General features: G+C 43.8%; 2 protein-coding genes across 4 annotated transcripts in view; one reads left to right on the top strand and one right to left on the bottom strand.

Annotated features, from left to right (window-relative positions):
- Positions 1 to 725: 725 nt before the first annotated feature.
- On the top strand, positions 726 to 5,282 carry wasb (WASP actin nucleation promoting factor b). Its single transcript, XM_077003703.1, is given in 13 exon segments — positions 726 to 1,034; positions 1,756 to 1,896; positions 2,033 to 2,119; positions 2,466 to 2,562; positions 2,666 to 2,692; positions 2,775 to 2,813; positions 3,210 to 3,322; positions 3,324 to 3,403; positions 3,491 to 3,533; positions 3,655 to 3,808; positions 4,030 to 4,400; positions 4,747 to 4,858; positions 4,978 to 5,282. Coding segments are annotated over 13 exon segments (1,422 nt in total). The 5' UTR covers positions 726 to 932; the 3' UTR covers positions 5,034 to 5,282.
- Positions 5,283 to 5,733: 451 nt separating this feature from the next.
- Positions 5,734 to 21,041, bottom strand: part of sema3gb (sema domain, immunoglobulin domain (Ig), short basic domain, secreted, (semaphorin) 3Gb) — a 28,139-nt gene continuing 12,831 nt past the window's right edge. For 2 of the 3 annotated variants that reach the window (XM_077003690.1, XM_077003691.1), the window contains exons 4-19: positions 13,621 to 13,781; positions 13,433 to 13,495; positions 13,141 to 13,260; positions 12,830 to 12,923; positions 12,596 to 12,715; positions 12,303 to 12,448; positions 11,349 to 11,463; positions 11,173 to 11,242; positions 10,855 to 10,999; positions 10,451 to 10,673; positions 10,093 to 10,181; positions 9,915 to 9,956; positions 9,574 to 9,731; positions 9,347 to 9,414; positions 9,073 to 9,200; positions 5,734 to 8,954 (exon numbers count right to left, since the gene is read on the bottom strand). In XM_077003690.1, the coding sequence (XP_076859805.1) occupies positions 8,526 to 8,954; positions 9,073 to 9,200; positions 9,347 to 9,414; positions 9,574 to 9,731; positions 9,915 to 9,956; positions 10,093 to 10,181; positions 10,451 to 10,673; positions 10,855 to 10,999; positions 11,173 to 11,242; positions 11,349 to 11,463; positions 12,303 to 12,448; positions 12,596 to 12,715; positions 12,830 to 12,923; positions 13,141 to 13,260; positions 13,433 to 13,495; positions 13,621 to 13,781 (2,171 nt within the window). In that variant the 3' untranslated portion in view covers positions 5,734 to 8,525. The remainder of the gene's footprint in view (positions 8,955 to 9,072; positions 9,201 to 9,346; positions 9,415 to 9,573; positions 9,732 to 9,914; positions 9,957 to 10,092; positions 10,182 to 10,450; positions 10,674 to 10,854; positions 11,000 to 11,172; positions 11,243 to 11,348; positions 11,464 to 12,302; positions 12,449 to 12,595; positions 12,716 to 12,829; positions 12,924 to 13,140; positions 13,261 to 13,432; positions 13,496 to 13,620; positions 13,782 to 21,041) is intronic. The other variant, XR_013130538.1, reaches the window with a different exon arrangement.

Below are 21,041 nucleotides of genomic sequence, written 5' to 3'. Positions count from 1 at the left end.
GGTAATTGTTCTATTTAGTTTGTAGCTAATAACTGCATGGGATGAATTCCCCTTTGGGCAGTCCCAGAGCTGTGAAGAAAACCCCTTAAAAGTACAACCATGGACAGGCTCCAGATTTAAATACATTTAAACAAAATATTCTTTAAATGTAGAATTATAAATGTAATGTAAATCCTTTCAACATCAAAACCAAAAAGAATCCAAATAAGACAATGGGCTAATGAGATGGTATCCACTGCAAAACAAACACACACATGTTATATTTTATGCACAAAAGGCTGCCTTTGCAATTGGCATGCTTGGTAATCAAAATATACTTAAATATGTAAATAGATTTGCCCATTTGGTGGTGTTCAAGACAATAGCACAAAAAGAGATTTCTCACCATCTGTCAAAGACAATCAGAAGGAGACTGAAAACAAATCCTCGCAAAATATTGATCCTTGCAATAAATGGAAAAGTCAGAATATTACAAGAAGATTCAGTCAGTGAGTTGGCTTATCTTTTATATCAAGAGTTGGCTTATCTTTTATATCAAACTTGCTTTGGCTGCATATGCAAATCTTTTCAAAAGCTCTGCCTGTGAATTATGACATTGCGGCGTTTATGAAAAACACCACAGGAGATTTACATGAAACCCAAACAAACTCCCCACTCAGCAAACAGGCTTAAACCAAAGTGACTACTTCCTCGTTAGAGTCAGACCATGGCCTATCCTAGGCCCTCGCTGAACAGATATGCTCTGTGGTTGCTCTTCCTGTTCTCTTAGGCTAACACACTGACATCATACCAGAGAACACGGAAGTCCCAGTTCCCTCAACCTCTCTCCCATCTTTAACGGATCTAAGCACAGCAAACCAAAGTGTAAAGTTGGGGCCCAAGGACACTCGGTCCAAGGGTCTGCGAATCGTCTCCACCCCCAGCGAGGAGAGATGAGCAAGGGAAAGTCAAAGGGGCAGGACAACGTGCCCAGCTCTCTCCTCAGCATCCACGAGAATGAACGTGTTGTGGAGCTCTTAGGCCGGAGATGTGTGGTAAGAATGGCGGTCTTACTGTCAACTCAATCTGACTGGGGGAGGGAGGGAGGTGTTATATGTGAACTGCAGCTATAACTTATACGAACAAGTTGAGAAGCTGGTAGCGGGACAATGGCGTGTTGGTTTTCAAGAGTGATGTTTTGTCAAAGGCAGAGAGATGGAGCTTGTTACTGCTGATAGTTATCACTCCAGCCCCTAGTGTCATTGATTGATGTCATGGCTTCATTTTAATCTCCATTGTTTACCTGATGCAAAGACCTTGCAGATTTGATTGGCTGCATTTTATATTTATTTTAATTTGAGAACATAATCTGACAATTTTCACATATCTACACGAGTATATCTTTTTAATGTGTTCAATGTGTAATTCTGGAAAAAAAAGATAAACATGATGGGTAGTTGCACGGATCATTACATGCTTTGACATATACATGCTTTGACAAGATCATCTTCAAGAAATGTTGAGACTTGTTGAGTGTGTTAAAAGCGGCATACATGTACCATAAAAGGTACATCTACAGGAAGTATGTTACAGGCAACTTCCTGTTGTGGTAGAGAGGATATTTACATGCACATGCATCTTTCTCTTCAGGACTTCAAAATGAAAATAAAAAAATTTAAATGACGTTTTCCTCAAAGTGTCTCTCTGTCTCCTTGCGTTTATATACATATGTGTTCATTTGTGTGTGTGTGTGTGTGTGTGTGTGTGAGACCACAGAGTCTGGCTACCTCTGTGGTGCAGCTCTACATGGCTCTGCCCCACAGTCCGGCACACTGGAGTCTCCAGCACACAGGAGTGGTGTGTTTCGTGAAGGACAATCCCCGCCGCTCATACTTCATACGCCTCTTTGATATCAAGGTCTCTCCTACAAACACTCTTCTATGATTTCCTCCACATCGCCGCCTATTTTGCTGTGAATACTATTCGTCCTATGAGGGCATGCATATGTTTGTATGTGCAGTAAGTGTATGTGTGTGGATTTGATACATTTTAGGAGGGAAAAATAATCTGGGAACAGGAGTTGTATAATCAGATGATATTCTCCAGCCCAAGGCATTATTTCCACACTTTCTCTGCTGATGTGAGTATATAATTCTCCCATCACTGTATAATGAGGTCAAGGATCAGCTGGTACCTACATACTGACAGTGGTTAAAGCTCATGGTTATTGTGGTTAAAACTCTCAGCTCATTAAAAAACAATGGCTCATATATATGATACCCTCAAGCATTCAGTAGAACTGCTGATTCTGCAGTGCATAAGCTTTTATGTCACAAGCACAAGTAAAATTGATATGTGACCATCACACTGTAGTAACAGGTAAATAGCTTAATAGATGAATATTGTTCTTGAACAATAAAAATACAGATGTTGATAGTAAAATATTTCGAGTTTTATTCTCAATTGACATAGTCTGTATGTTTCAGGATTGCCAAGTGGGTCTGAACTTTGCGGACGAGCAGGAATCAGAGTCCTTCAGAAACGCGATCGAGGAAAAGATTAGCCAAAGAGTAAACCGCAATGGTGACTCCCCAACACTATCACACATCACAGCCAAACACTCCTCTGCATCCCACACTCTCACCAGCCCCCTCACCAGTATCCATCTGTGTTTCTGTTCCATTAGAAAAGAGGCACCATGCTCCAGGTGAAGGTACGCATGTGCTAGGGATGTTCTGCACCTTTCAATGTCATTTCTTGTGCTGGATAAACTAACCATTTTTTTCCACTGTCAGAAAAACGGGCACTGCCACCTCCACCCCCGCCATCAAATGGTGAGTACTAAGTTAGCACACATTACGGGCATAAAGTACCCTGCAACTGTCACAGATGCTTCCTTTGTCAAAGCACTGTAAAAACTTTGCCACCTGGGCTGACGCATGTTTCGTATGAATCTCCTACTGCTGGATGCCTTGATAGTGTATCATTTTTGTGTGGTCCAGGCCTTGTTTCGCAGTAATTTGGGTACTGAGCATTCCATCGTTTAGTAAATGTTCTTGTATGTTTGCACTCACCCTGAACTCACCCTGAACTCATCCTGAACTCACCCTGAACTCACCCTAGACTCACCCTGAACTCACCTTGGATGTTGTTGATTTTGCCACAACAAAAATTGTGGCTTCGGTGACGCTGGTTGTTTAGCATGGATATTTGTCTCTGGTCCGACCCAGGTCCAGTGGTGCAGCCCAGTAACATGGCTACCGTGGACATCCAGAACCCAGACATCCTGCCTTCACGCTACCCGCCCTCCCACGGTCCCCCTGCCCTCTCCGTCCTTGATGGGCAAGGGGAAGAAAGACAAGAAGGGCAAGAAGAAGGGGCCGCGGCTCACGAAGGCTGACATTGGGGCTCCCAGCGGGTTCAAGTAAGCAGGCTGTCTTCACAGCAAGACTAGTGGCTGGCATGCTCGTTATCTGCACCCATCTCACTTTGACATTTCTTTGACCGTCAGGCATGTCACACACGTCGGGTGGGATCCTAACAGTGGCTTTGATGTAAGATGTAAAAGCATTTCAATTTGGCTGACACACACACACACACACGCACACACACACCCCCACACACACACACACGCAATGTTTGTAAAAAAACAAATGGTATTCTCCTATGTTGTAGACCACCAATTTAGACCCAGACCTGAAGAAGCTGTTCTCATGTGCCGGTATCAGTGAAGACCAGTTGACAGACAAAGAGACTTCCAAACTTATCTATGACTTCATTGAGCAGTCGGGGGGGCTGGATGCTGTTAAAGAGGAGATGAGAAGACAGGGTGAGACTTAGAGACTATAGGAATCATTAAAAACCATTATAAAGGCTTCAAATCTTTTACATCCATTACAATTTACCCTATATAAAATGCTGATGTACCCATTATACCTTTTCCCCTCAACCAGATGTGATCATCATTGTTTGATACTGTTACCTTTATTTCACGTTAACTGAGTTTTGAACTTGTCGTTCACAACATTGATGATTCTGCTGTCCACACAGACGCCATGAGTCCTCCCTCTCGGAGTCTGCCTCCAGTCCCAGGGGCCCCTGTTCCTCCTCCTTCTCGAGGGGACAGGGGTCTCCCACCTATCCCTGGCCAACCCCCACCAACTCCGCCATGCCGTAACCAGAGAACTCCGCAACGTGGTGCACTCCCACCACCTCCTCCTACCACAAGGGTTGGCCCTCCACCTCCCCAACCAGCATGTACCCCAACACCCCCACCCCCTCCTCCTCCTCCCCCACCTCCCCCAGCTATGAGCAATAGGAGCCCTTCTTCAGCCCCTGTCAGTCCTTCTTCACCTGCGCCTTCAGCAGGAGGAAGAGGAGCTTTACTGGACCAGATACGACTGGGAACCAAACTAAAGACTGTAAGATTAAGCGCCATTATTAAACACGACAGCTCTCTCTCTCTCTCTTTCTGTCACACATGAGCACGCGTCCACAATATTATCATTAAGCAAATTATTAATCAATATTTTGTGGACGACAGAGTGTTCATTAATATAGTTAGTCAGGACACTATAACTGACAGTGTCTCCTATTATCACTGAAGCTAATATAGACATATATAGGACCAATTCTTTTTTTTTAAGTGGCTTTTAAAGGAAAACAATCTTTTTCCTCTATCCGCCCTGATATAAAAATATACCATGTTTTATTGAGTTCAGGCTTTAACAGGTACGAATGTTGTTTGATGCTGTTGGATGTTCTCAGGTCACAGAAAGTACCGATCCTCAGTCTGCACCACAGGACCAGGGTGGAGAGGGCATCGTGGGAGCTCTGATAATGGTGATGCAGAAAAGAAGCAAAGTCATTCACTCCTCAGGTAAGGTTTTAAATGGAAGACTGCATGGGTGCAGATGTTGCTCTCGGAGCTCATAGATGATGGATTTCCCCCAGAATACTAATCCCATGAGTGTTGTGTGTCAATGGCTCTTTCCTTAGAAGATGAAGAAGTTGATGGGGGCGATGATGACGACGATGATGAGTGGGACGAATAATCGCAATGTTCATGTTCAGCACACACACACACACAAATAAACACAGACTCTTTAGTTTAGGAACAGTGCGTGGCAAGGTGGGCACATTATGGGTAATTAAAACAAAGAATGCAGTAGATCAAATCTAGGATTGTATGTAATTATTATTTTTGCAAGGCTTTAATGGAACAGGTTGTGAAGAGTCTTACAAGAAATGCATAATCTACTTTTAGGTGTATTTAAAAACATTTAATAAAGCAAAGTTCAGCATTTTGCTGTCCTTGGTCAATTTTTGTACATGAGCCCAGTCACTGAGGGTGTAAAAGATGAGATCTCAGCCAAGCACCTATGGGTAAAACATGAAGTGGTTTAGCCCTTCATGTGTAAGCATTTCCTTTCTGAAAGGCCCACCTCCTCTACTTAACATGTTCCTTATGTGATCTTGGCAAACACACAGTAATGACACCAACCCCAACTTTACACATATCTGGAAATGGAACCAAAACATGTGGATTGGGTGTGACAAGGCAAAGGAGCCACACTCCCTCTACAGGGTTGAGATGGTATTGCAAAGGTTTACACAATAATACAACAATGTAATGTACAAATGGCTTTATCCTCCTGAAGTGGGGAAAAATAAATTGTACGGATTCTTTTCAGTGCTCAGTTTCTAAGATTTTATAAGAGTCGTATAAATGCTTTAAAGGTCAATAACAATAAGTTAAATAAGAACAAATACAGCAGTTTATTGTTATGATTACAAAACATCTGAGACTCCCCAACCTCACAATATCATCATAAAATTATATTAATTACAAACAACCACATTCATTTACACTAACACAAATACTGTGAATACATAGAAGAAATAGTGTAAGATGCAGCCATTTTTCTGTTTAGTTTGAGAAACACTATAGCAACGATACGAAAGAACACATTCTCCTTTAGCCAACATTTCAATGCACTGGGAAACATTAGGGTTCGTACTTCTGTTCCTGGTGGCTACCTTCTATGGCCTGAAAACAGTGCAGTTCCTTTCCTTTCTGTGTTTTTGTGCCACAGCTTGGTCTCTAAGGATGGGCATTTAGGCCCCAACCTCAAATATTCTCTTGAGACTGTTTTTATAATTATTGGCAGGACATTCTCACAAATGTGCTCTTCAGAAACATAGCTTATATAGAACTACAGTCCTCAATCTTTTCACTGCATGAATATTGCTGATGTCCATAGATTTTTTTATAAAATAGGTGGTATGTCCACTGTAATTTCACTGCTTTAAGCCAATTGTCACTTCTAGGATGTTGTTTTTTATCTGCATTTATTCCTCACATCTTCCTCATCTTATTGCCAAGAATAAACATGCTTCCTGCATGGTAACATTAGTTATGTTCAGAAATTCCCAGAAACTGGCATCATTTTATAAAAGCATCTCTCCATATGCTATGTGTCTCTATAATCTGGTCCTGTTAGTGAATACATACAATAATAACTGACATTCTGTCCCCCTCCTCCTCAAAAGGAGCATAAGTCACAACTCACATGAGTATATACATTCTTAAAATAAATACGACATGTGGTAAAGCAAAACAGAAAGGCAGAACAAGAGTGAGAGAGAGATTTACAGAGACAGACTGACAGAAAGAGAGAGAGATAGATAGATAGATAGATAGATAGATAGATAGATAGATAGATAGATAGATAGATAGATAGGATCAAGGAGAGAGGAAGTGATAGAGAGAAAGGAATAGAATTTTAGGATAGAACTGAACCCTGACTAAAGACAGATGAGACCACGTAAACACCTACTGTTTCTATGTACATCCGTAATAATCATACACAGCACAGAGACGGTCTTTATACACAAGCAAAACATAACCACAGTTAACCATAGAAAATGTCTACTGCTCATATGCAAAAAGAACTACTTTTGTGTTCAGCTGGGTGTTTCTTGAAATCTGAGATAGAAGGGAAGCAAAAATAGAAGGGAAACTGCACTAAAACATCCAGCACCTGTCCTCTCCAAGTGAGTGATGTTTGTGATGAGACAAAAATCCTCTCCTCTTTTCTCAGTACAGAATGTTGCCTACCACTATCTAATTCACTTCTGTACACATGGGCATGTAATGTTGCCTACCACTATCTAATTCACTTCTGTACACATGGGCATGTAATGTTGCCTACCACTATCTAATTCACTTCTGTACACATGGGCATGTAATGTCATCTTGACTTGTTCTCGCTGTTTTTTAGATAAGCCAAATATCTCTTTGATTGTTTTATTAATATAAAGGAAGAGAGTGCTAATCTCAATCTGCACTACAATATTTACATTTTTCTTTCAACTGTGAATCCCTGGTACACAGGAGAGTGGCGGATTTTGGTCCATTATTTTTGTTATTTTGGCAGAAATGTGCCTTTTTGTTCAGAAAAGAAATAACATCATCTGAACAAGCCTACAACTACCTCCTATTCCAAATTCGCTTTAATCATTTAGTAGCTACTTAAAAATCACTTGGTGATAATGATCAACGTGCGGCAGAAGATTTTGTGAACATTGGGCATTACAATGTGCACTATATTCATTGTTATGACACTTGAGTTCCAGACTTTAAAATATTTGCTACTGTACTTTGTCTGATGCAGACTAGCTCAAGAATCCTCTCAAAATATTAATACGAACAAAAAGGAAGATGTTTACCAAGAATGGAGCTTTACCATATATTTAAAAACTTTCAAAAATCACAAATACTAGAAGCCTTTACTGTTATCCTGATTATTAAATTACCCTTGGTCTTGGTACCATAAAAGGTTGGTCAAAATCATGTCAGAATGTATCATGTCATAATTATAACCTCGAAGGGGAAAAGGCTTCTGTTTGAAGATATGCAGGCGACAGAGTGCCGCGGATCAGAGTGGAATCATGTAGAAATTCTCCACAGCAATCTTTCCACTGCTGTGCTACGCAGGCTGAGGATCATCAAGCATTTGAACCATCGCAGCGAGCTTTAAATGCTAGCGACGTCAAGTGCCAGTTTTATGAGGACAATGTTTGTGAAATACTGACTGTTGTGAACCTGCAGTAGTAGTGGCAGTGCGGCGGTCACTTGGCTGAAGTGTGACTGGTGATCATTTAGCTGAAGTGCAAAAAAAGCATTTAAAAATTAATTTGTGCATGTTATAATATGTAATATGGTACAAACCAGTTTTCCTAAGGTTTGAAGAAGCATTCAGAAAAAAATATTACAGTTGTGATTCGGGAAACTTGTGACATGGGTAATACAGCTCTAATAGAAGCCAAAATACCACTGAACTGAAGAGCACCATTAAAGCACCGTGTCCTCATTGACTTTGCTCAATATGCCATGTGAAAATCAAAATTCATCTTGAGATTCGAATCTGTCTGCTTTGACATAACAAATGGACACAGGGTATGAACACTTGATTTCGCTCCAGACATCAGTGGCGTTACCTGTCCTGGTCACGCAGTGTACAGAACGTTTTTGTGGAAGGTGGTCACTGCGTACGCATCCCCTGGGGTTCCTGGGGTTCCTCTGTGTGTCTGCGGTTGGTGCGTTTGGGTTTATGTGGCTGTGCAGGGCTCTGTTGCTGCTGCCAGTAGGATTGGCAGTACTGGTTGATCAGACGCACTTCCGGCTGAGGGGGAAACTGGGTGGCTGCGTGCGGGGTCTGGGGTGGGGGCGGCGGAGGAGGTGGGTGGTGCTTGTGGGCGTGCTGTTGATGATTGGCCGAGTCAGAGGGGCCGTCCGGTGCAGTCAACGCCTCCACAATCTCGCGGTCCAGGATACGCAACGCCACCCGCGCCACCGTGTGCTTGAAGTTGTTCTCCGTGGCCAGGCAGTGGTAGACACCGGCGTCTGATTCGACGAGAGACTTCAGTAGGACGCCGTGTCCCGTCTTTAGGATGTCTTTATCCCGACTGAGCTGTATTGGGATTACATATACATCACGTCATTTACTGTAGGAACAGGCTAAAGAATGAAGACCTTATTGCGAGCAGAAGTGCTGATCAGTTTGAGGAATTTGAGGGCGGCCATCTTACCACTTTGCGCTTGCCATCCTTCTGAAAGAGCCATTTAACAGTTGCCTGGGGAGACCGGGGTTGGCACTCCAGAAACGTGCTGCTTCCCTCCACCCCGAACTGCACCGTCTCTCGCAGCCGCTTCTCCACTGTGGGAGGGAGACACACAGCTGCCGTTACCGCGCTGCCCGTTACCGCGACATGCATGAGTTTTGTGACCAGACAGAAGTTCTGGACAAACACACACACACACACACACACACACACACACACACACACGCACACATACACTCACCTTTAGAATTGAAACCCCGGCATTGGCGTAGCGGATCGCCGTGTTTGATATCCTGTCTCCTGCTCCTCCTGAAATGTTACCCAGATACAGAGACAGAAGACTCTTAAAAACCTACTGTTAAAAAGTATTTCCTTTTTATAAAGGAAAAGCCTGTCGAGGTATCTTTTCTGATGTACTGTATTAGTCACTGCTAACACCATGTGCAGGTAAAAGGGTGGTGTGCTGACCTCTTGGTAGCGGGTGTGAAGGCGGAGCAGCTCTCTCCGTCCCAAGCGCAGTAGGGGTCTCGGGCCAGGCAGCAGTCTGAGCACGCCTTGCCGTACACCCCGCAGCGGTGCAGGGACACCTGGGTAAGGCCCCGTTCCGAGGACACATACAGCTGTTGCTGTAAACCCAGAGTGGAGAAGAAGGAGCCGGTCATGTCAGACAGAAATTACCACATCCGCACAGGAACTGTTCAGTAAAGGTTAAATGTAGTAATTTAATGGGCGCTATATATTTATGTTCCATGCATTTGAGTTGGTTTATATATTGACGGATATGGATGTTGACTGAAAAAGGCTTTTACCCTTTTGGAGGACATTTTCAGACTTTTAACTGGCGCCGGCATCTAAAAAAAAACAACCACGACAGACAGTCAAATTGCGAGGCACAACCTTTGCGATGGCACACGCAACATCGCAGCACTGCCACTGAACAAGAAGCCCTTGTATTCCTATGTGGGAGGCAGTAGCTGGCAGCATTACCCTGAAAACCTCCACCTCCTCGAGAATAAGCTCTTCTGTGGTGCTCATGTCCTTTGGCAAGACGATCACCTTTTGGACTGTTCCTCGGTCTAAGAAAGAGCACGTCGGTTTAATCATGATGAACCATGAACATAACCACATATAACAGAGCACTGCAGCACTGCAGCCAGACCTTAATCCTTACATTAATTAATTAAATTCATTAATATTATTAATTAATGTAATGATTATTTATTCTTTCATTATAAAAATCATTTCTTTATCCTTTGAAAAATAATCCCACAATTAAGGAAATATGTAAGTAATCAAGCAAAACAAGTTCATTGTAAACTGTATTTAAAGGGCAGAAATATATTACCTGTCCCCAGAAAGAGCACCTCGTATCTCCCATCTACAGCATCCACCATGTCCACAGCGATGGTGGTGAAGCGGTAGTCCACACCTGTTCGGACCACCAGGGGGCGCTTGTGGGTCGGATATATCGGATGGTACATGAGAGGGTGCGCACGCACAAAGTTGACAGCTTCATCAGAAAAGGCTTTGGTGGTGTGGAGACCTGGAGTGAATGTCCCTCCAGGGCACTGAGAGTGTCCAGAGAGAAAACGGAGACAACGCCATGCCATTAATCCACCAAAACACAGCAATCGACACTCGTTACACCGCTGCTGTTCAATGTGATAAAAATATTATCAGCTTCCACTGAGGTAATTTCCTTTGCACAGTGTCCAATGGTAGAAATCAGACTGCACTGCTAGTACTCACCGTCCCGGGGCGAGGGTACGGGATCTTGCCAGTGTAAGGAGTCCACTGGTAGTTGTGTCCGTGTTTGTGAGAGAAAGGACCATTGAAGACATTCCTGATGTCAGCCATAGAGTACACACACACTGCCGAAGCTTTGAACACAGAGCTAGATGAAGGGAGAATGAAACACACAGGAACATTCGGACATTCTCAGAGGGAACACAGTCATCTAACTGTGCCGCACCACACAACGCAGTGAAACTCAACACCACTTAAAAGGGTTTACTCATTCAACAGTGTGAAGCCAGAGGGAGAGTTTATGAACCTGAGGGACCGTACCCAGCAGTGGAGAACACGGCGTACACCACGGGGTTGCGTTCGTCGTGGGTGCGCTGGATAAATACATCCCCTAAACATCAACATATTAGTCAGTCAGTCACTGTCAGTACTTCACTGAGGATGGAACCAGAAAGAGAGAACATAGTGATGAAAGGAAGAGAAAAATAGTGTCTCACTTAGTTCATCAAAATATGTCTCAACTCCCTCGGCACCGATTACAGAGCATACCAGACGAGCCTTCAAGAAAGTTGTCCATTTATTTACTAGTGACCTTTGACCCCCATCATCATTCTAAGGAAGAAGAAACACAGATAAGAAAGGGCCGTGTCTTACAGAACAAGAACAACAACGAACAACAACGTGTTTAAGACGTCTATAGCACACATCACATACCCAATGTCATTTACCATTAAAAAAACAAACTTTACTCATTTAATTCTTTCGAATGTTCAAATAACACAAATGTCTGTAGATTAACATACTGTATAGATGGAGAGCACTACTTGATCTTTTTAAAACATATTCACATCATAATATGATATATATACTTGTTTATAAATGCCCTATGGATGTTTAATAAAGACTGTGTAAATAAGAACAGGCAATGCAACTGTACTGGACTGTAGGCTGGAATGTTTATATAAACATTCATAAATGTTGATATAAGATCTGGGGTACAATGTATGTACTGTCTTTCAGTCCTTAATAATGAGAAAACCTTAAATGAACTTTTAACCTCATCCTAGTTATTCTTGTTTTTCCTCGCCACTGTCGCCTTTGGCTTGCTCATTAGGGATATGGACCCATAGTATTGTTAACCATGTAAATCCTGTAAAGCTGCTTTGTGATAACATGTGTTGTGAAAAGCGCTATATAAATAAATTTGACTTTGACTTTGTTTCCTCGTAACCTTACCCCATACCCCAAGACTAAAAAGTGCAGGAGATGAAGATTACATATCAGGTTATGGATATTAGGTTAGGGTTATACATTAAGTAATGATATTAGGTTAGGGTTATACATTAAGTAATGATATTAGGTTAGGGTTATACATTAATTAATGATATTAGGTTAGGGTTATACATTAATTAATGTCCCAGCAGTCTTTTCTGTGGAGTCTGAGTTCTCACCAGACACACTCTGCCCACTCTGGCTAGCACACTCGGGGTGCTGCCCCCCGCTGCGTCCAAACTCTTCTCCCGAAAGAAGAAATACAGCTTGTCATCATTTTTTTCTGCGCTGTCTGGAATTTTCTGAATTTTTATGAACACAGGCTCTACGTGGGACAGACAGAAACCAGCAGAGACAGACAACAGGTTAGAATTCAGCTTCATCAGCATTGCAAACCCAACACGCTACTCCGCTTTAACGCCCGCGTCTCTCGATGCAGCATATGCCGTCCGTGTTTGGGTTGAAGTCGTACCATTCAGCCATCGAGAGTCGTACTGCTCTGTTCGAACAGCAGGCCTGTCTCCCAGGGTCCTGAAGATGGCTGGGTCTGTACCCATGAAGTCCACGTGCACCCCAGCATACAGGTTGCCACCTAGTTGAGGAGGAGGAGGGTGTGGAGAGGCAGAAGATTCAGGGTTGGTGGTGCATGATTCAGATGTAGGAGCTCAGAGCTCCAAAGAGTACAAGTGAAGGAGTGAGTACACACTGATTAGAGCAGCTGCGTTCTCCTGCTGCGGGTCATATGGACACTTTCCCTTTCCTGAGTCCACATAGCCAGGGACCAGTCGGAAGACATATTCCTGAACACACACACACACACACACACACACACACACACACACACACACACACACACAGGCATTGAATATGACTGCAGTAAGCAGCATAAGTATAAGGAGAATTGAAGGTTGCTGTACCTTTCAGCACAGGTGTGTTCTTACGTAGTTGTATGTGTGTATGCATGCGTGTGTGTGTGTGTGTGTGTGTGTGTGTGTGTGTGTGTGAGTCGGGGTCTACCTCAGCCCTCCAGCCTCTGTTGATGAACGTGCAGATGGGTTTGTAGGCTCCCGTGCCACACGTGTACAGATGGGTCCTGTTCCACGGCTCGATCAGTCTCACGAAGTTGGCGCACTCTCCCTGCGGCGGGAGAGAGAAGATGCGTGAGGACTCCCTACATCCCTCAAACACACACAGAGATGTTATCCGATCCACATCAACAGACATGGAGATTTCATTACTCATTCACGAACACGGGCAGCTAAGCAGGGCCTGGGACTAATGAAACTCACCTGGGACTAATGAAACTCACCTGTCCTCCCTTTCCTGCCATTTTGCACTCTCCTTTCCTCTGGGCAGTCGCAGGCCAGTGGATCTACGATCAAACATTGAGTTAAATAAGTGCTTGTCCTTATATTTATGGAGACACAATGCAGCTGCCATTAACCAACCCACTGAGAAGTTAACGCGCGGTTGGGCAAAATCCATCGTGTGACTTACAATGAGCGGCTCCTTGTTGATGTTCTGCATGTCCAGGGAGACCAGGTACTCCCGGCTACCCAGGTACAGGCGGCCCTGGTCCTGGTCCATGTGGAGGATGCGGTAGTCGCTGGTGTTGAACGAAAAGCTGAACGGCCGGCTGGTCCTCGTCTCCAGCAGCTCTGTGTGGGGACGGTGGAACAGGAGACATTAGCCTCCATAACCCGAATGACCTCATAACATCAGGGTCAGTGGGGAAACTTTGAATGAACTTTATTTGATGTCATCCTTTGTTGTCCATCCACTACAGTAATGTTTCTATTATCAAGTTTGGTTGATGTTTCACTGAGAAACCATTAGACATCAGTGCAGCACACCGAGAGTGGGGGCCACGTCAGGGTCATGTAGATTCATAGATTCATATAGCAGATCAGTACGAGAATGATAATCTGGGGGCTGTGTGTGCGCCTGGCGTGAGACTCAACAGCAGAACGGCAGAACCTGTTTTTCATCCACCATGTTTAGTCTGAGATTAAAGGCCCTAATCTTACATGCACAGGCCGTGCGTGTTTCTGACTCCGTCATACAGCAGGTGGCGGTAATCTCCCAGCTATTGTGCGGGTGCGCCTGTGCGTCTCACAGTGCTTCTGCAGGGGATTGGAGCAGGTGGGGAGATGAAAGATGGGTTCAGCTGTCTGCGCACTCCGGCCGGCCGCGTGCTGAACGCCCCTCGCTGACAACCCCGCCCTCCCCCTCCACCCTCCCCTGCCCCCCCCCCATGGGGGTTTTAGCACTGGCGTGTCCACCTCAGCGATGCTGTCAATCACAGCGAGGCGCTTTACAGCAAAGGTTCACCGCATTGCCACGCGCATTCGCATAGCTCGACATCACAAAAGGCAGGTGGACACCGCATGTCATAGATATCATGTGAATGGAGAGTGAACAACAGTGGGAGAGAGAAAGAAAGGTGTGTGTGTTGGGGGTGGGTAGAAACAGGTTGACTTTAGATATAAATCTGAGGTTATGGGGATGTGCTGACATCATTGCCCTCTGAAAGAACAAGTGGTTTAGCATATGACAGGGAGGTCCAGGGTAACAAAGACCAAACCTATAAATGACTTACTGTTAGACTCATACCACTACAATCCCATCCCAGAGAAGAGCTAAGTGCTAACCAGCCTCAACTTACAGCCAAAGATTGAGTAAACAGAAATAACCTTAATAGAAGTGGAAAGAAGGTAATTTTCAAATAAGGTGCCTCTGTTCCTGAGCAGGTTTCAGGTTTATGTTTTTAATACTATAATTAATCTAATTAAAAATACCCAATAATTATTACCTATTTTAAATTATATAATGTAGGGGATTACAAATGGGTGTGTAATATTCTATTTATTACTTTATAATAAAGATAGCCCTTATAAAATTACACTCTGTTAAATAACAGGCTATTAAATAACTAATATCAGGCCTTGAAGAAATTAACATGTAGAAGTAGACAGTGTAAGTGCTATTAAAACCTCTCTCGTGTGTGTGTGTGTGTGTGTGTGTGTGTGTGCGTGTGTGTGTGTGTGAATGTCTGAAATGACGGGGTGATGCTGATATGGTGTATGTTTGGTGTTCTTCTTGGTGCCCTAACTACGTGGCGAGGTGTGTTTCATGTGTGTGTGTGTGTGTGAGTGTGTGTGTGTCTCCCAGTGGCCCTCTGGCAGCTGTATGGGTGATCCTCCAGCCATGTTCAGAATCTCACCGAGTCAGCCTGGGATTCCAGGACGCTCGCCGGGTTCTAGGGCTGCGCTGCTATTCTCAGCTCTTCTCTCATCCCTGTCCAACAGGCTTTAACCACTAAATCCACTACCTTTGGGCAAGGGAGGGGCACGAGGTCAGGCCTCCGCAGGAGGACGCGCCAGGCTGCCCGCAAAGGGCGGCCAGACTGCCTGGATCCGTACGCACCCAGCGTGCCCTGACCGGGGCTGCAGAAGAAGTGGGATGGACGTGGGATGGACGTGGGACATGTCTCTTCTGGTAGACTGACTGGTGTTTGTGCCAAACTGCTAATGGCTTTTATGACTTCAAAGACATTGCTGAAGGCTGACAATCAAGGCATTTTATCCTAGTTTAACAGATAATTCTGCAGATCTAGTAATTATTTCTATTACACATGCATATCCCACTTCAATTATCTTCATATTTACTATACGTGTTACTACTCAATAACACGAATGTATTTGATTCCTTTAATCGTTCCTCTGAAATGCTCAACAGCTAGGTACACCAACCTTTGAATGATCTGGAAAGGTAGTCAGATAGTCTGCACAACTACAACTTGTGACGCCACCCATTAAGCCAGCGTTTCTCAAAGTGTGGGGCGCGCCCCACTAGTGGGGCGCATGGGTATTGCAGATGGGGCGCAAGCAATTGGAAGAAATTAACCTTTTTAAGCCTGTCGTTTTAATGTCTGTTCGGTTTTCATAAGCTCTGGATGTTTAAAATGTCTGCGGAACAGTGTGAACCAGGGCTAGACTCGGCCCTTTAATGAATTTAACAAATTACTTTCGCCCCCCCACCCCCCCCCCCCCCCCCCACCCCCCCACTGCATTAAACCATGACCCCAGTGACCTTAACACAACACCTTAGAATGTCATCACATTAACGCGTAAAATGTCATCACATTAACGCTAAATTTGTGACACCCAGTCCTCAAAATGCTGAATTTACGTTCAGTCCAAGGGAGTCTGGTTTGGTCATTTACAGCACTGGTGGGACATGTGGGGGTGTGTGTCTTAGCTCAAGACTCATGTGACCACATGGGAAGAGATGACAGAGAAGTTATACTCTTTTCTGCTGACGTGACCGTTCATCAGCCAGCAAGGAACTTTCCATCCAATTGACGGAGTTGGAATAAAACTAGTCATATGTGATGAAACAATATGGAGTAAAACAGGGCCTGATGAAATCCAGGTTCTGAAATAATCTGGACTGGTCAGAAAAAATCTGGAACAGGCTCTGTTTACCTGTCTATAGACAAGGCAAAGAAAGTGTTGCTGTTAATTATATATTACAGATCTAGCAGCAAACATTTATTGAGTAGAAACAGAGCAGGCAGCCCCATTTGTAGACTGGATTCAGGAAATATGTGCCAACTGGCCTTGTGTTTGGTGACTATGAGTCACCATCTTGTGCCAGGGTCAGTGCCACAGCCAAAAGCTGGTGTAATAGGATTCTTCTGTGGAGAACAAAAGCGGTCACTTTTTCCCCTCATTGCCTCCCAGATCCTCTGTTCAGGCTGACCTCACACAGCAAGGCCTCTCTGACGAAGAAAACAACTCACACCTCAACACAGGGAGAAGCACAGCTCATACTAAAAAAAAACTATTAAATGGAGCAGTAATTAGGGTTAAAACCAAAATAATAAAGCTGACTACCTGTAACTTTGGAGCGTATATGTACCACCGACGGCTACATCCTATTTGGGTTCTGCACATAGGAAGTGTCTTTGACCTGGAACTGAAATAACCAGTTAGAGGTGATTCATCTGAGTCATCTCTGGAGCCAGGTGGAGGGAATTTTCCATGGGCTCATAGATGAAGATACCACTCCAAAAGTCCTTTCACAAAACTTGTTTTCTTGTAGTTTATTTTAATGTGAAATGTCTCTGTTTTATGGAAAAAACAACTTTTTATAGCACATTCATACTTTCACAGTGTGGATTTAATTCATAACTTTTCATTTTACATTTACATTTACATTTATGGCATTTGGCAGACGCCCTTATCCAGAGCGACTTACATTTTTATCTCATTTTTTATACAAGTGAGCAATTGAGGGTTAAGGGCCTTGCTCAGGGGCACCTCATTCATGGCCTCAGGTCTGAGGATCGAACCCACGACCCTCCGGTCACAAGACCAGTTCCTTAACCACCAGGCCATGACTGCCCTCTTCATGACATTCATGGTTTGTCTTATTGCTTTATATTGCCATAAACATCTTTTAATTTGGACAAACACCACCACATGATGAGATGGACAACACAAGAAATACAGTTGTGAACAACATCATGTCATCAGCCCATCCAATGAAAACTCACCATTATGGCTATTTTTTCTATACGGTATTTGTAGTTGTCTGTAGTTTTGTGATTGGTCATCAGAAATGCTTTCCTATTGGCCATTTTGAAGGTGTGGGTGCTAAGTCAGCATTCCCCCTTCACATCATCACCTGAGCCATGCCTCTGATCAACACCCAGCCATGAGTCAGGATGTTTCTGTACACATGTGCATCAGACAGTACAGTGAACTGCAGTACCTGTGTAAAGCTACCTGCTCGCAGCAATCCAATAAAAACCTCAGATTCTTGCTCATTCTGCTCTCTGCTTCTTCCAAGTTATTAGTTGCCTTGTACTATTTCACAGTTGAGTTTGCTGTTTTGAAAGTTGTGCATTACTAGCTTGCAGGGCGGTCATATTTTTCTTGCAAGCTAGCAAGTCTGCGCTAGGCTATAACTGATTTTGCTATTCATTTCAGAATTTGTTGGAATTGTTTCCTATCTTCCCCTAGAAATTCATGCTTTGAGCAATATTTTTCAGCATTGTTTACTTAACATCTACATAAATTTATGCACACACATACACACATGTTGTATGCTGTGATTATAGCCTATTTATACTGCCCACAAATAATGCCAAAAAATAACAAATCCAGATAATCCAAACGCCCACCCAAAGATGAAATCCTAGTAACATCCCTGGTTGAGCAACAATAGTGCAAAGGATAGCACTGTCCACACTCTTCCCACACATCTTTGCTCTGAGTTTATGAGTTCTTGCCAAGTTTAATAGCTCATTAAGCCCCCAGAATTCCATCTGGAGAGGGCACTTGAGCCCAGAGCATGTAGTTTTAGTGGTTTATCCATCGCAAGACCCTTTGGCATGAACAAATGTCGTTTTAATAATGGAAGATAAGATGAACAGCGTGCAGGGAACATTTTACCTTATTTAAAGCCCTTCTGATGAGTATATATAAGAGAGCATAATGGAACAGGGAGATAGAGGAAGCTAAATATTTCAGACTATGATGGTGGAGACATGGATTTATTGCTTTCTTTTTATCATTGTTCCTAATGAAAAGCAGGCCTATCACTAAGCAGATTATGCTTCTTGAAGATCAACATTATATCTTATACATACACATCACACTTATCTTATACATAGTCTGTAAATCTTTCATTTAGACATTGTATTTTTACAAAGCAACTATTAGGCAGCAGGTCAGTTTGCACTACCAGGAAGGGGCAAACACAGTCGTTGGTTTGTCAGCAGTTCAAGAAGGTCAGAAGGCAGATTCAGACTGTTTAAAGAGTGTAGAAAACCTTCCATGTCTGTATATTTGCTTTGGGCACTGCCAGGCTGAGGCTAGTCTAAACTCCAGCTGACAGTCTACACTTACAGCTCTTTTCCTTCTTAAGCCAGTACCTGCCCACCTCTGTTAGGAAAGGTAGCCATTAGCAATCCTTCTGATCTTGCATCATTGCTGCAGGTTTGTTAGGGTAGAGGCTGAGCAGAGAAAGATGATTCAGGCACATTCTTGAAAAGTGGTAGGTGGCTTTGACTACACATTGCTCAGAAGTGACTGGCCCCAATAAGAACTGAGCCTGGCTTTGTGCAGTGCTATTAGCCTTGTGATACTAAGCAGTCATATTTTCAAACATAAGCACTTTGGGCTGAATTAGTGGCTCTTAGCCAGAGTTGGCTAAAGACCAGAACCCACTCACACAGGGCCTCAAATACCATGGAAGTCCTTGCATGGCTGTGTTTTCTGCAGAACTTTGCATTTACAAAACTGACTAGAGATCAGTTTTGCCATTTGGGTTTGAATGGCTAAGACTAAGCCTTGGTATCATGATTATTGGTCCTGGGTCAATTTTAAAAGGCAACTTCTTCCCAGAGACTGTTTCACATGAAGGCTGCGGTGAAGTGTGGAATTCTTCCAAGTTTTCTCTTGGGAAGGAATGTAAAACAGACCAAATATACTGACCTACCACAACTGTTGCCATCTCTCCTGCTCCACACATTAAAGATCCCAATTATGGAAACAACCTGTCAGTGCTAATAACTGGTAACAATATCTACAGTAAATACTTCAGCATCAGGCAAGATGTAAATTTCACCATTACCTCAGTGCAAGTGCATTTCATTAAGCATGATAAATACATAAAATTGGGAGACGCTTATGGTCAGATGTAAAACAAATATGTGGTCTTGGTTTAGTTTTACTGCTGTGTCTTCTCAACTTTTTTCTTTTTGCTGTACAAAAGAGATCTGGAGTTTCAGCAGTTTCAGTGTCTGTTTAAATCAGCTCAATAGTGCCCCCTAAGTTGTAAGACTATCATTTAGCTTCATCACAAGCTCCACTTTTCCGTCCAGACCGCTAAACCAGAGTCACATGAAGCCCCTGGGTTCTGACACCAGAACACTCATCACAGGAAACATGACTTCCCATAAGGCTATTTCTGAAGTTCTGGCATTAAATCCTGTCCGTTTTCCTGGTTATTGCATATATTTATGTCTTTATTGTTTCCAAAGAAGTTTCCCATATCTCCAGTCAGGCGTCAGTGTGTATGGAAGTGTCAAGCATTCTGGGAAAAGAGCCAGAATTGGGGCAACAGGCCAGATATACTACGCCCTGTCACCTTAAAGGTTAACTGAGGTCTGTTAGTATGAGGACATAGGCATATATCTACTAAGAGCATTCATTTATAAAAGGAAAGGTTATGTTTATAATCAGCCACAATGTTTTTTGTTTTTTTGTTTTTTTTTCTGCACAAATGTCTGTGCCTGGCGTCACTAGCGTACACGCAGACACAGACGCACGCACACGCATGCACACCTGCTACAAGTGCAGAGGTGTTTAGGGCAGGGAGATTTAGGAGGGTGTAACATTAGGGCTGAGGACTGGGGCACGCGTGTTGGGGCGCAGAACTTATTTAGAGGCAACAGAAGCTGCCAGCTCCGTCCGAGTGGAGCTGCTCTTCAGTGTGGCTTGGCGCTGGAGCTCGGGAGGGCCCGCGGCTGGGTGACACCAGCTGAAGCCCTGTGCAGGCCCCGTGGCTGGCTGGCATATTGAAGCAGGTTGCTGGCGCCGGGCCCCTGCATGCTTGGGGGGCTTCCCCGTGCTGTGTCTGGGGTAAACATGGCAACCATGCAGGCTAATAATACCCTGGCAGAGGCATAGCCTTATCCCCTTTCCCCGAACAGGGATCTGTTCCACTGTCACCTACGCACACAATAACTCAACTCGCCCATGCGCACAGAGCATGCACACACACTCACACACTCTCCGTCTTTCACCGTCTTCTCTCTTTCTGGATATTTTATACACATATAATTGTGCAGCCCCCCCCCCCCACACACACACACACACACACCTTCGCTGTCCTTCTCTCCACCT

The sequence above is a fragment of the Brachyhypopomus gauderio genome, chromosome 4, assembly GCF_052324685.1.
Source record: "Brachyhypopomus gauderio isolate BG-103 chromosome 4, BGAUD_0.2, whole genome shotgun sequence".
NCBI classification, from domain to species: domain Eukaryota; kingdom Metazoa; phylum Chordata; class Actinopteri; order Gymnotiformes; family Hypopomidae; genus Brachyhypopomus; species Brachyhypopomus gauderio.
Note: the sequence above shows the minus strand (reverse complement) of the source record. Positions and strands in the feature narration are given on the sequence as shown.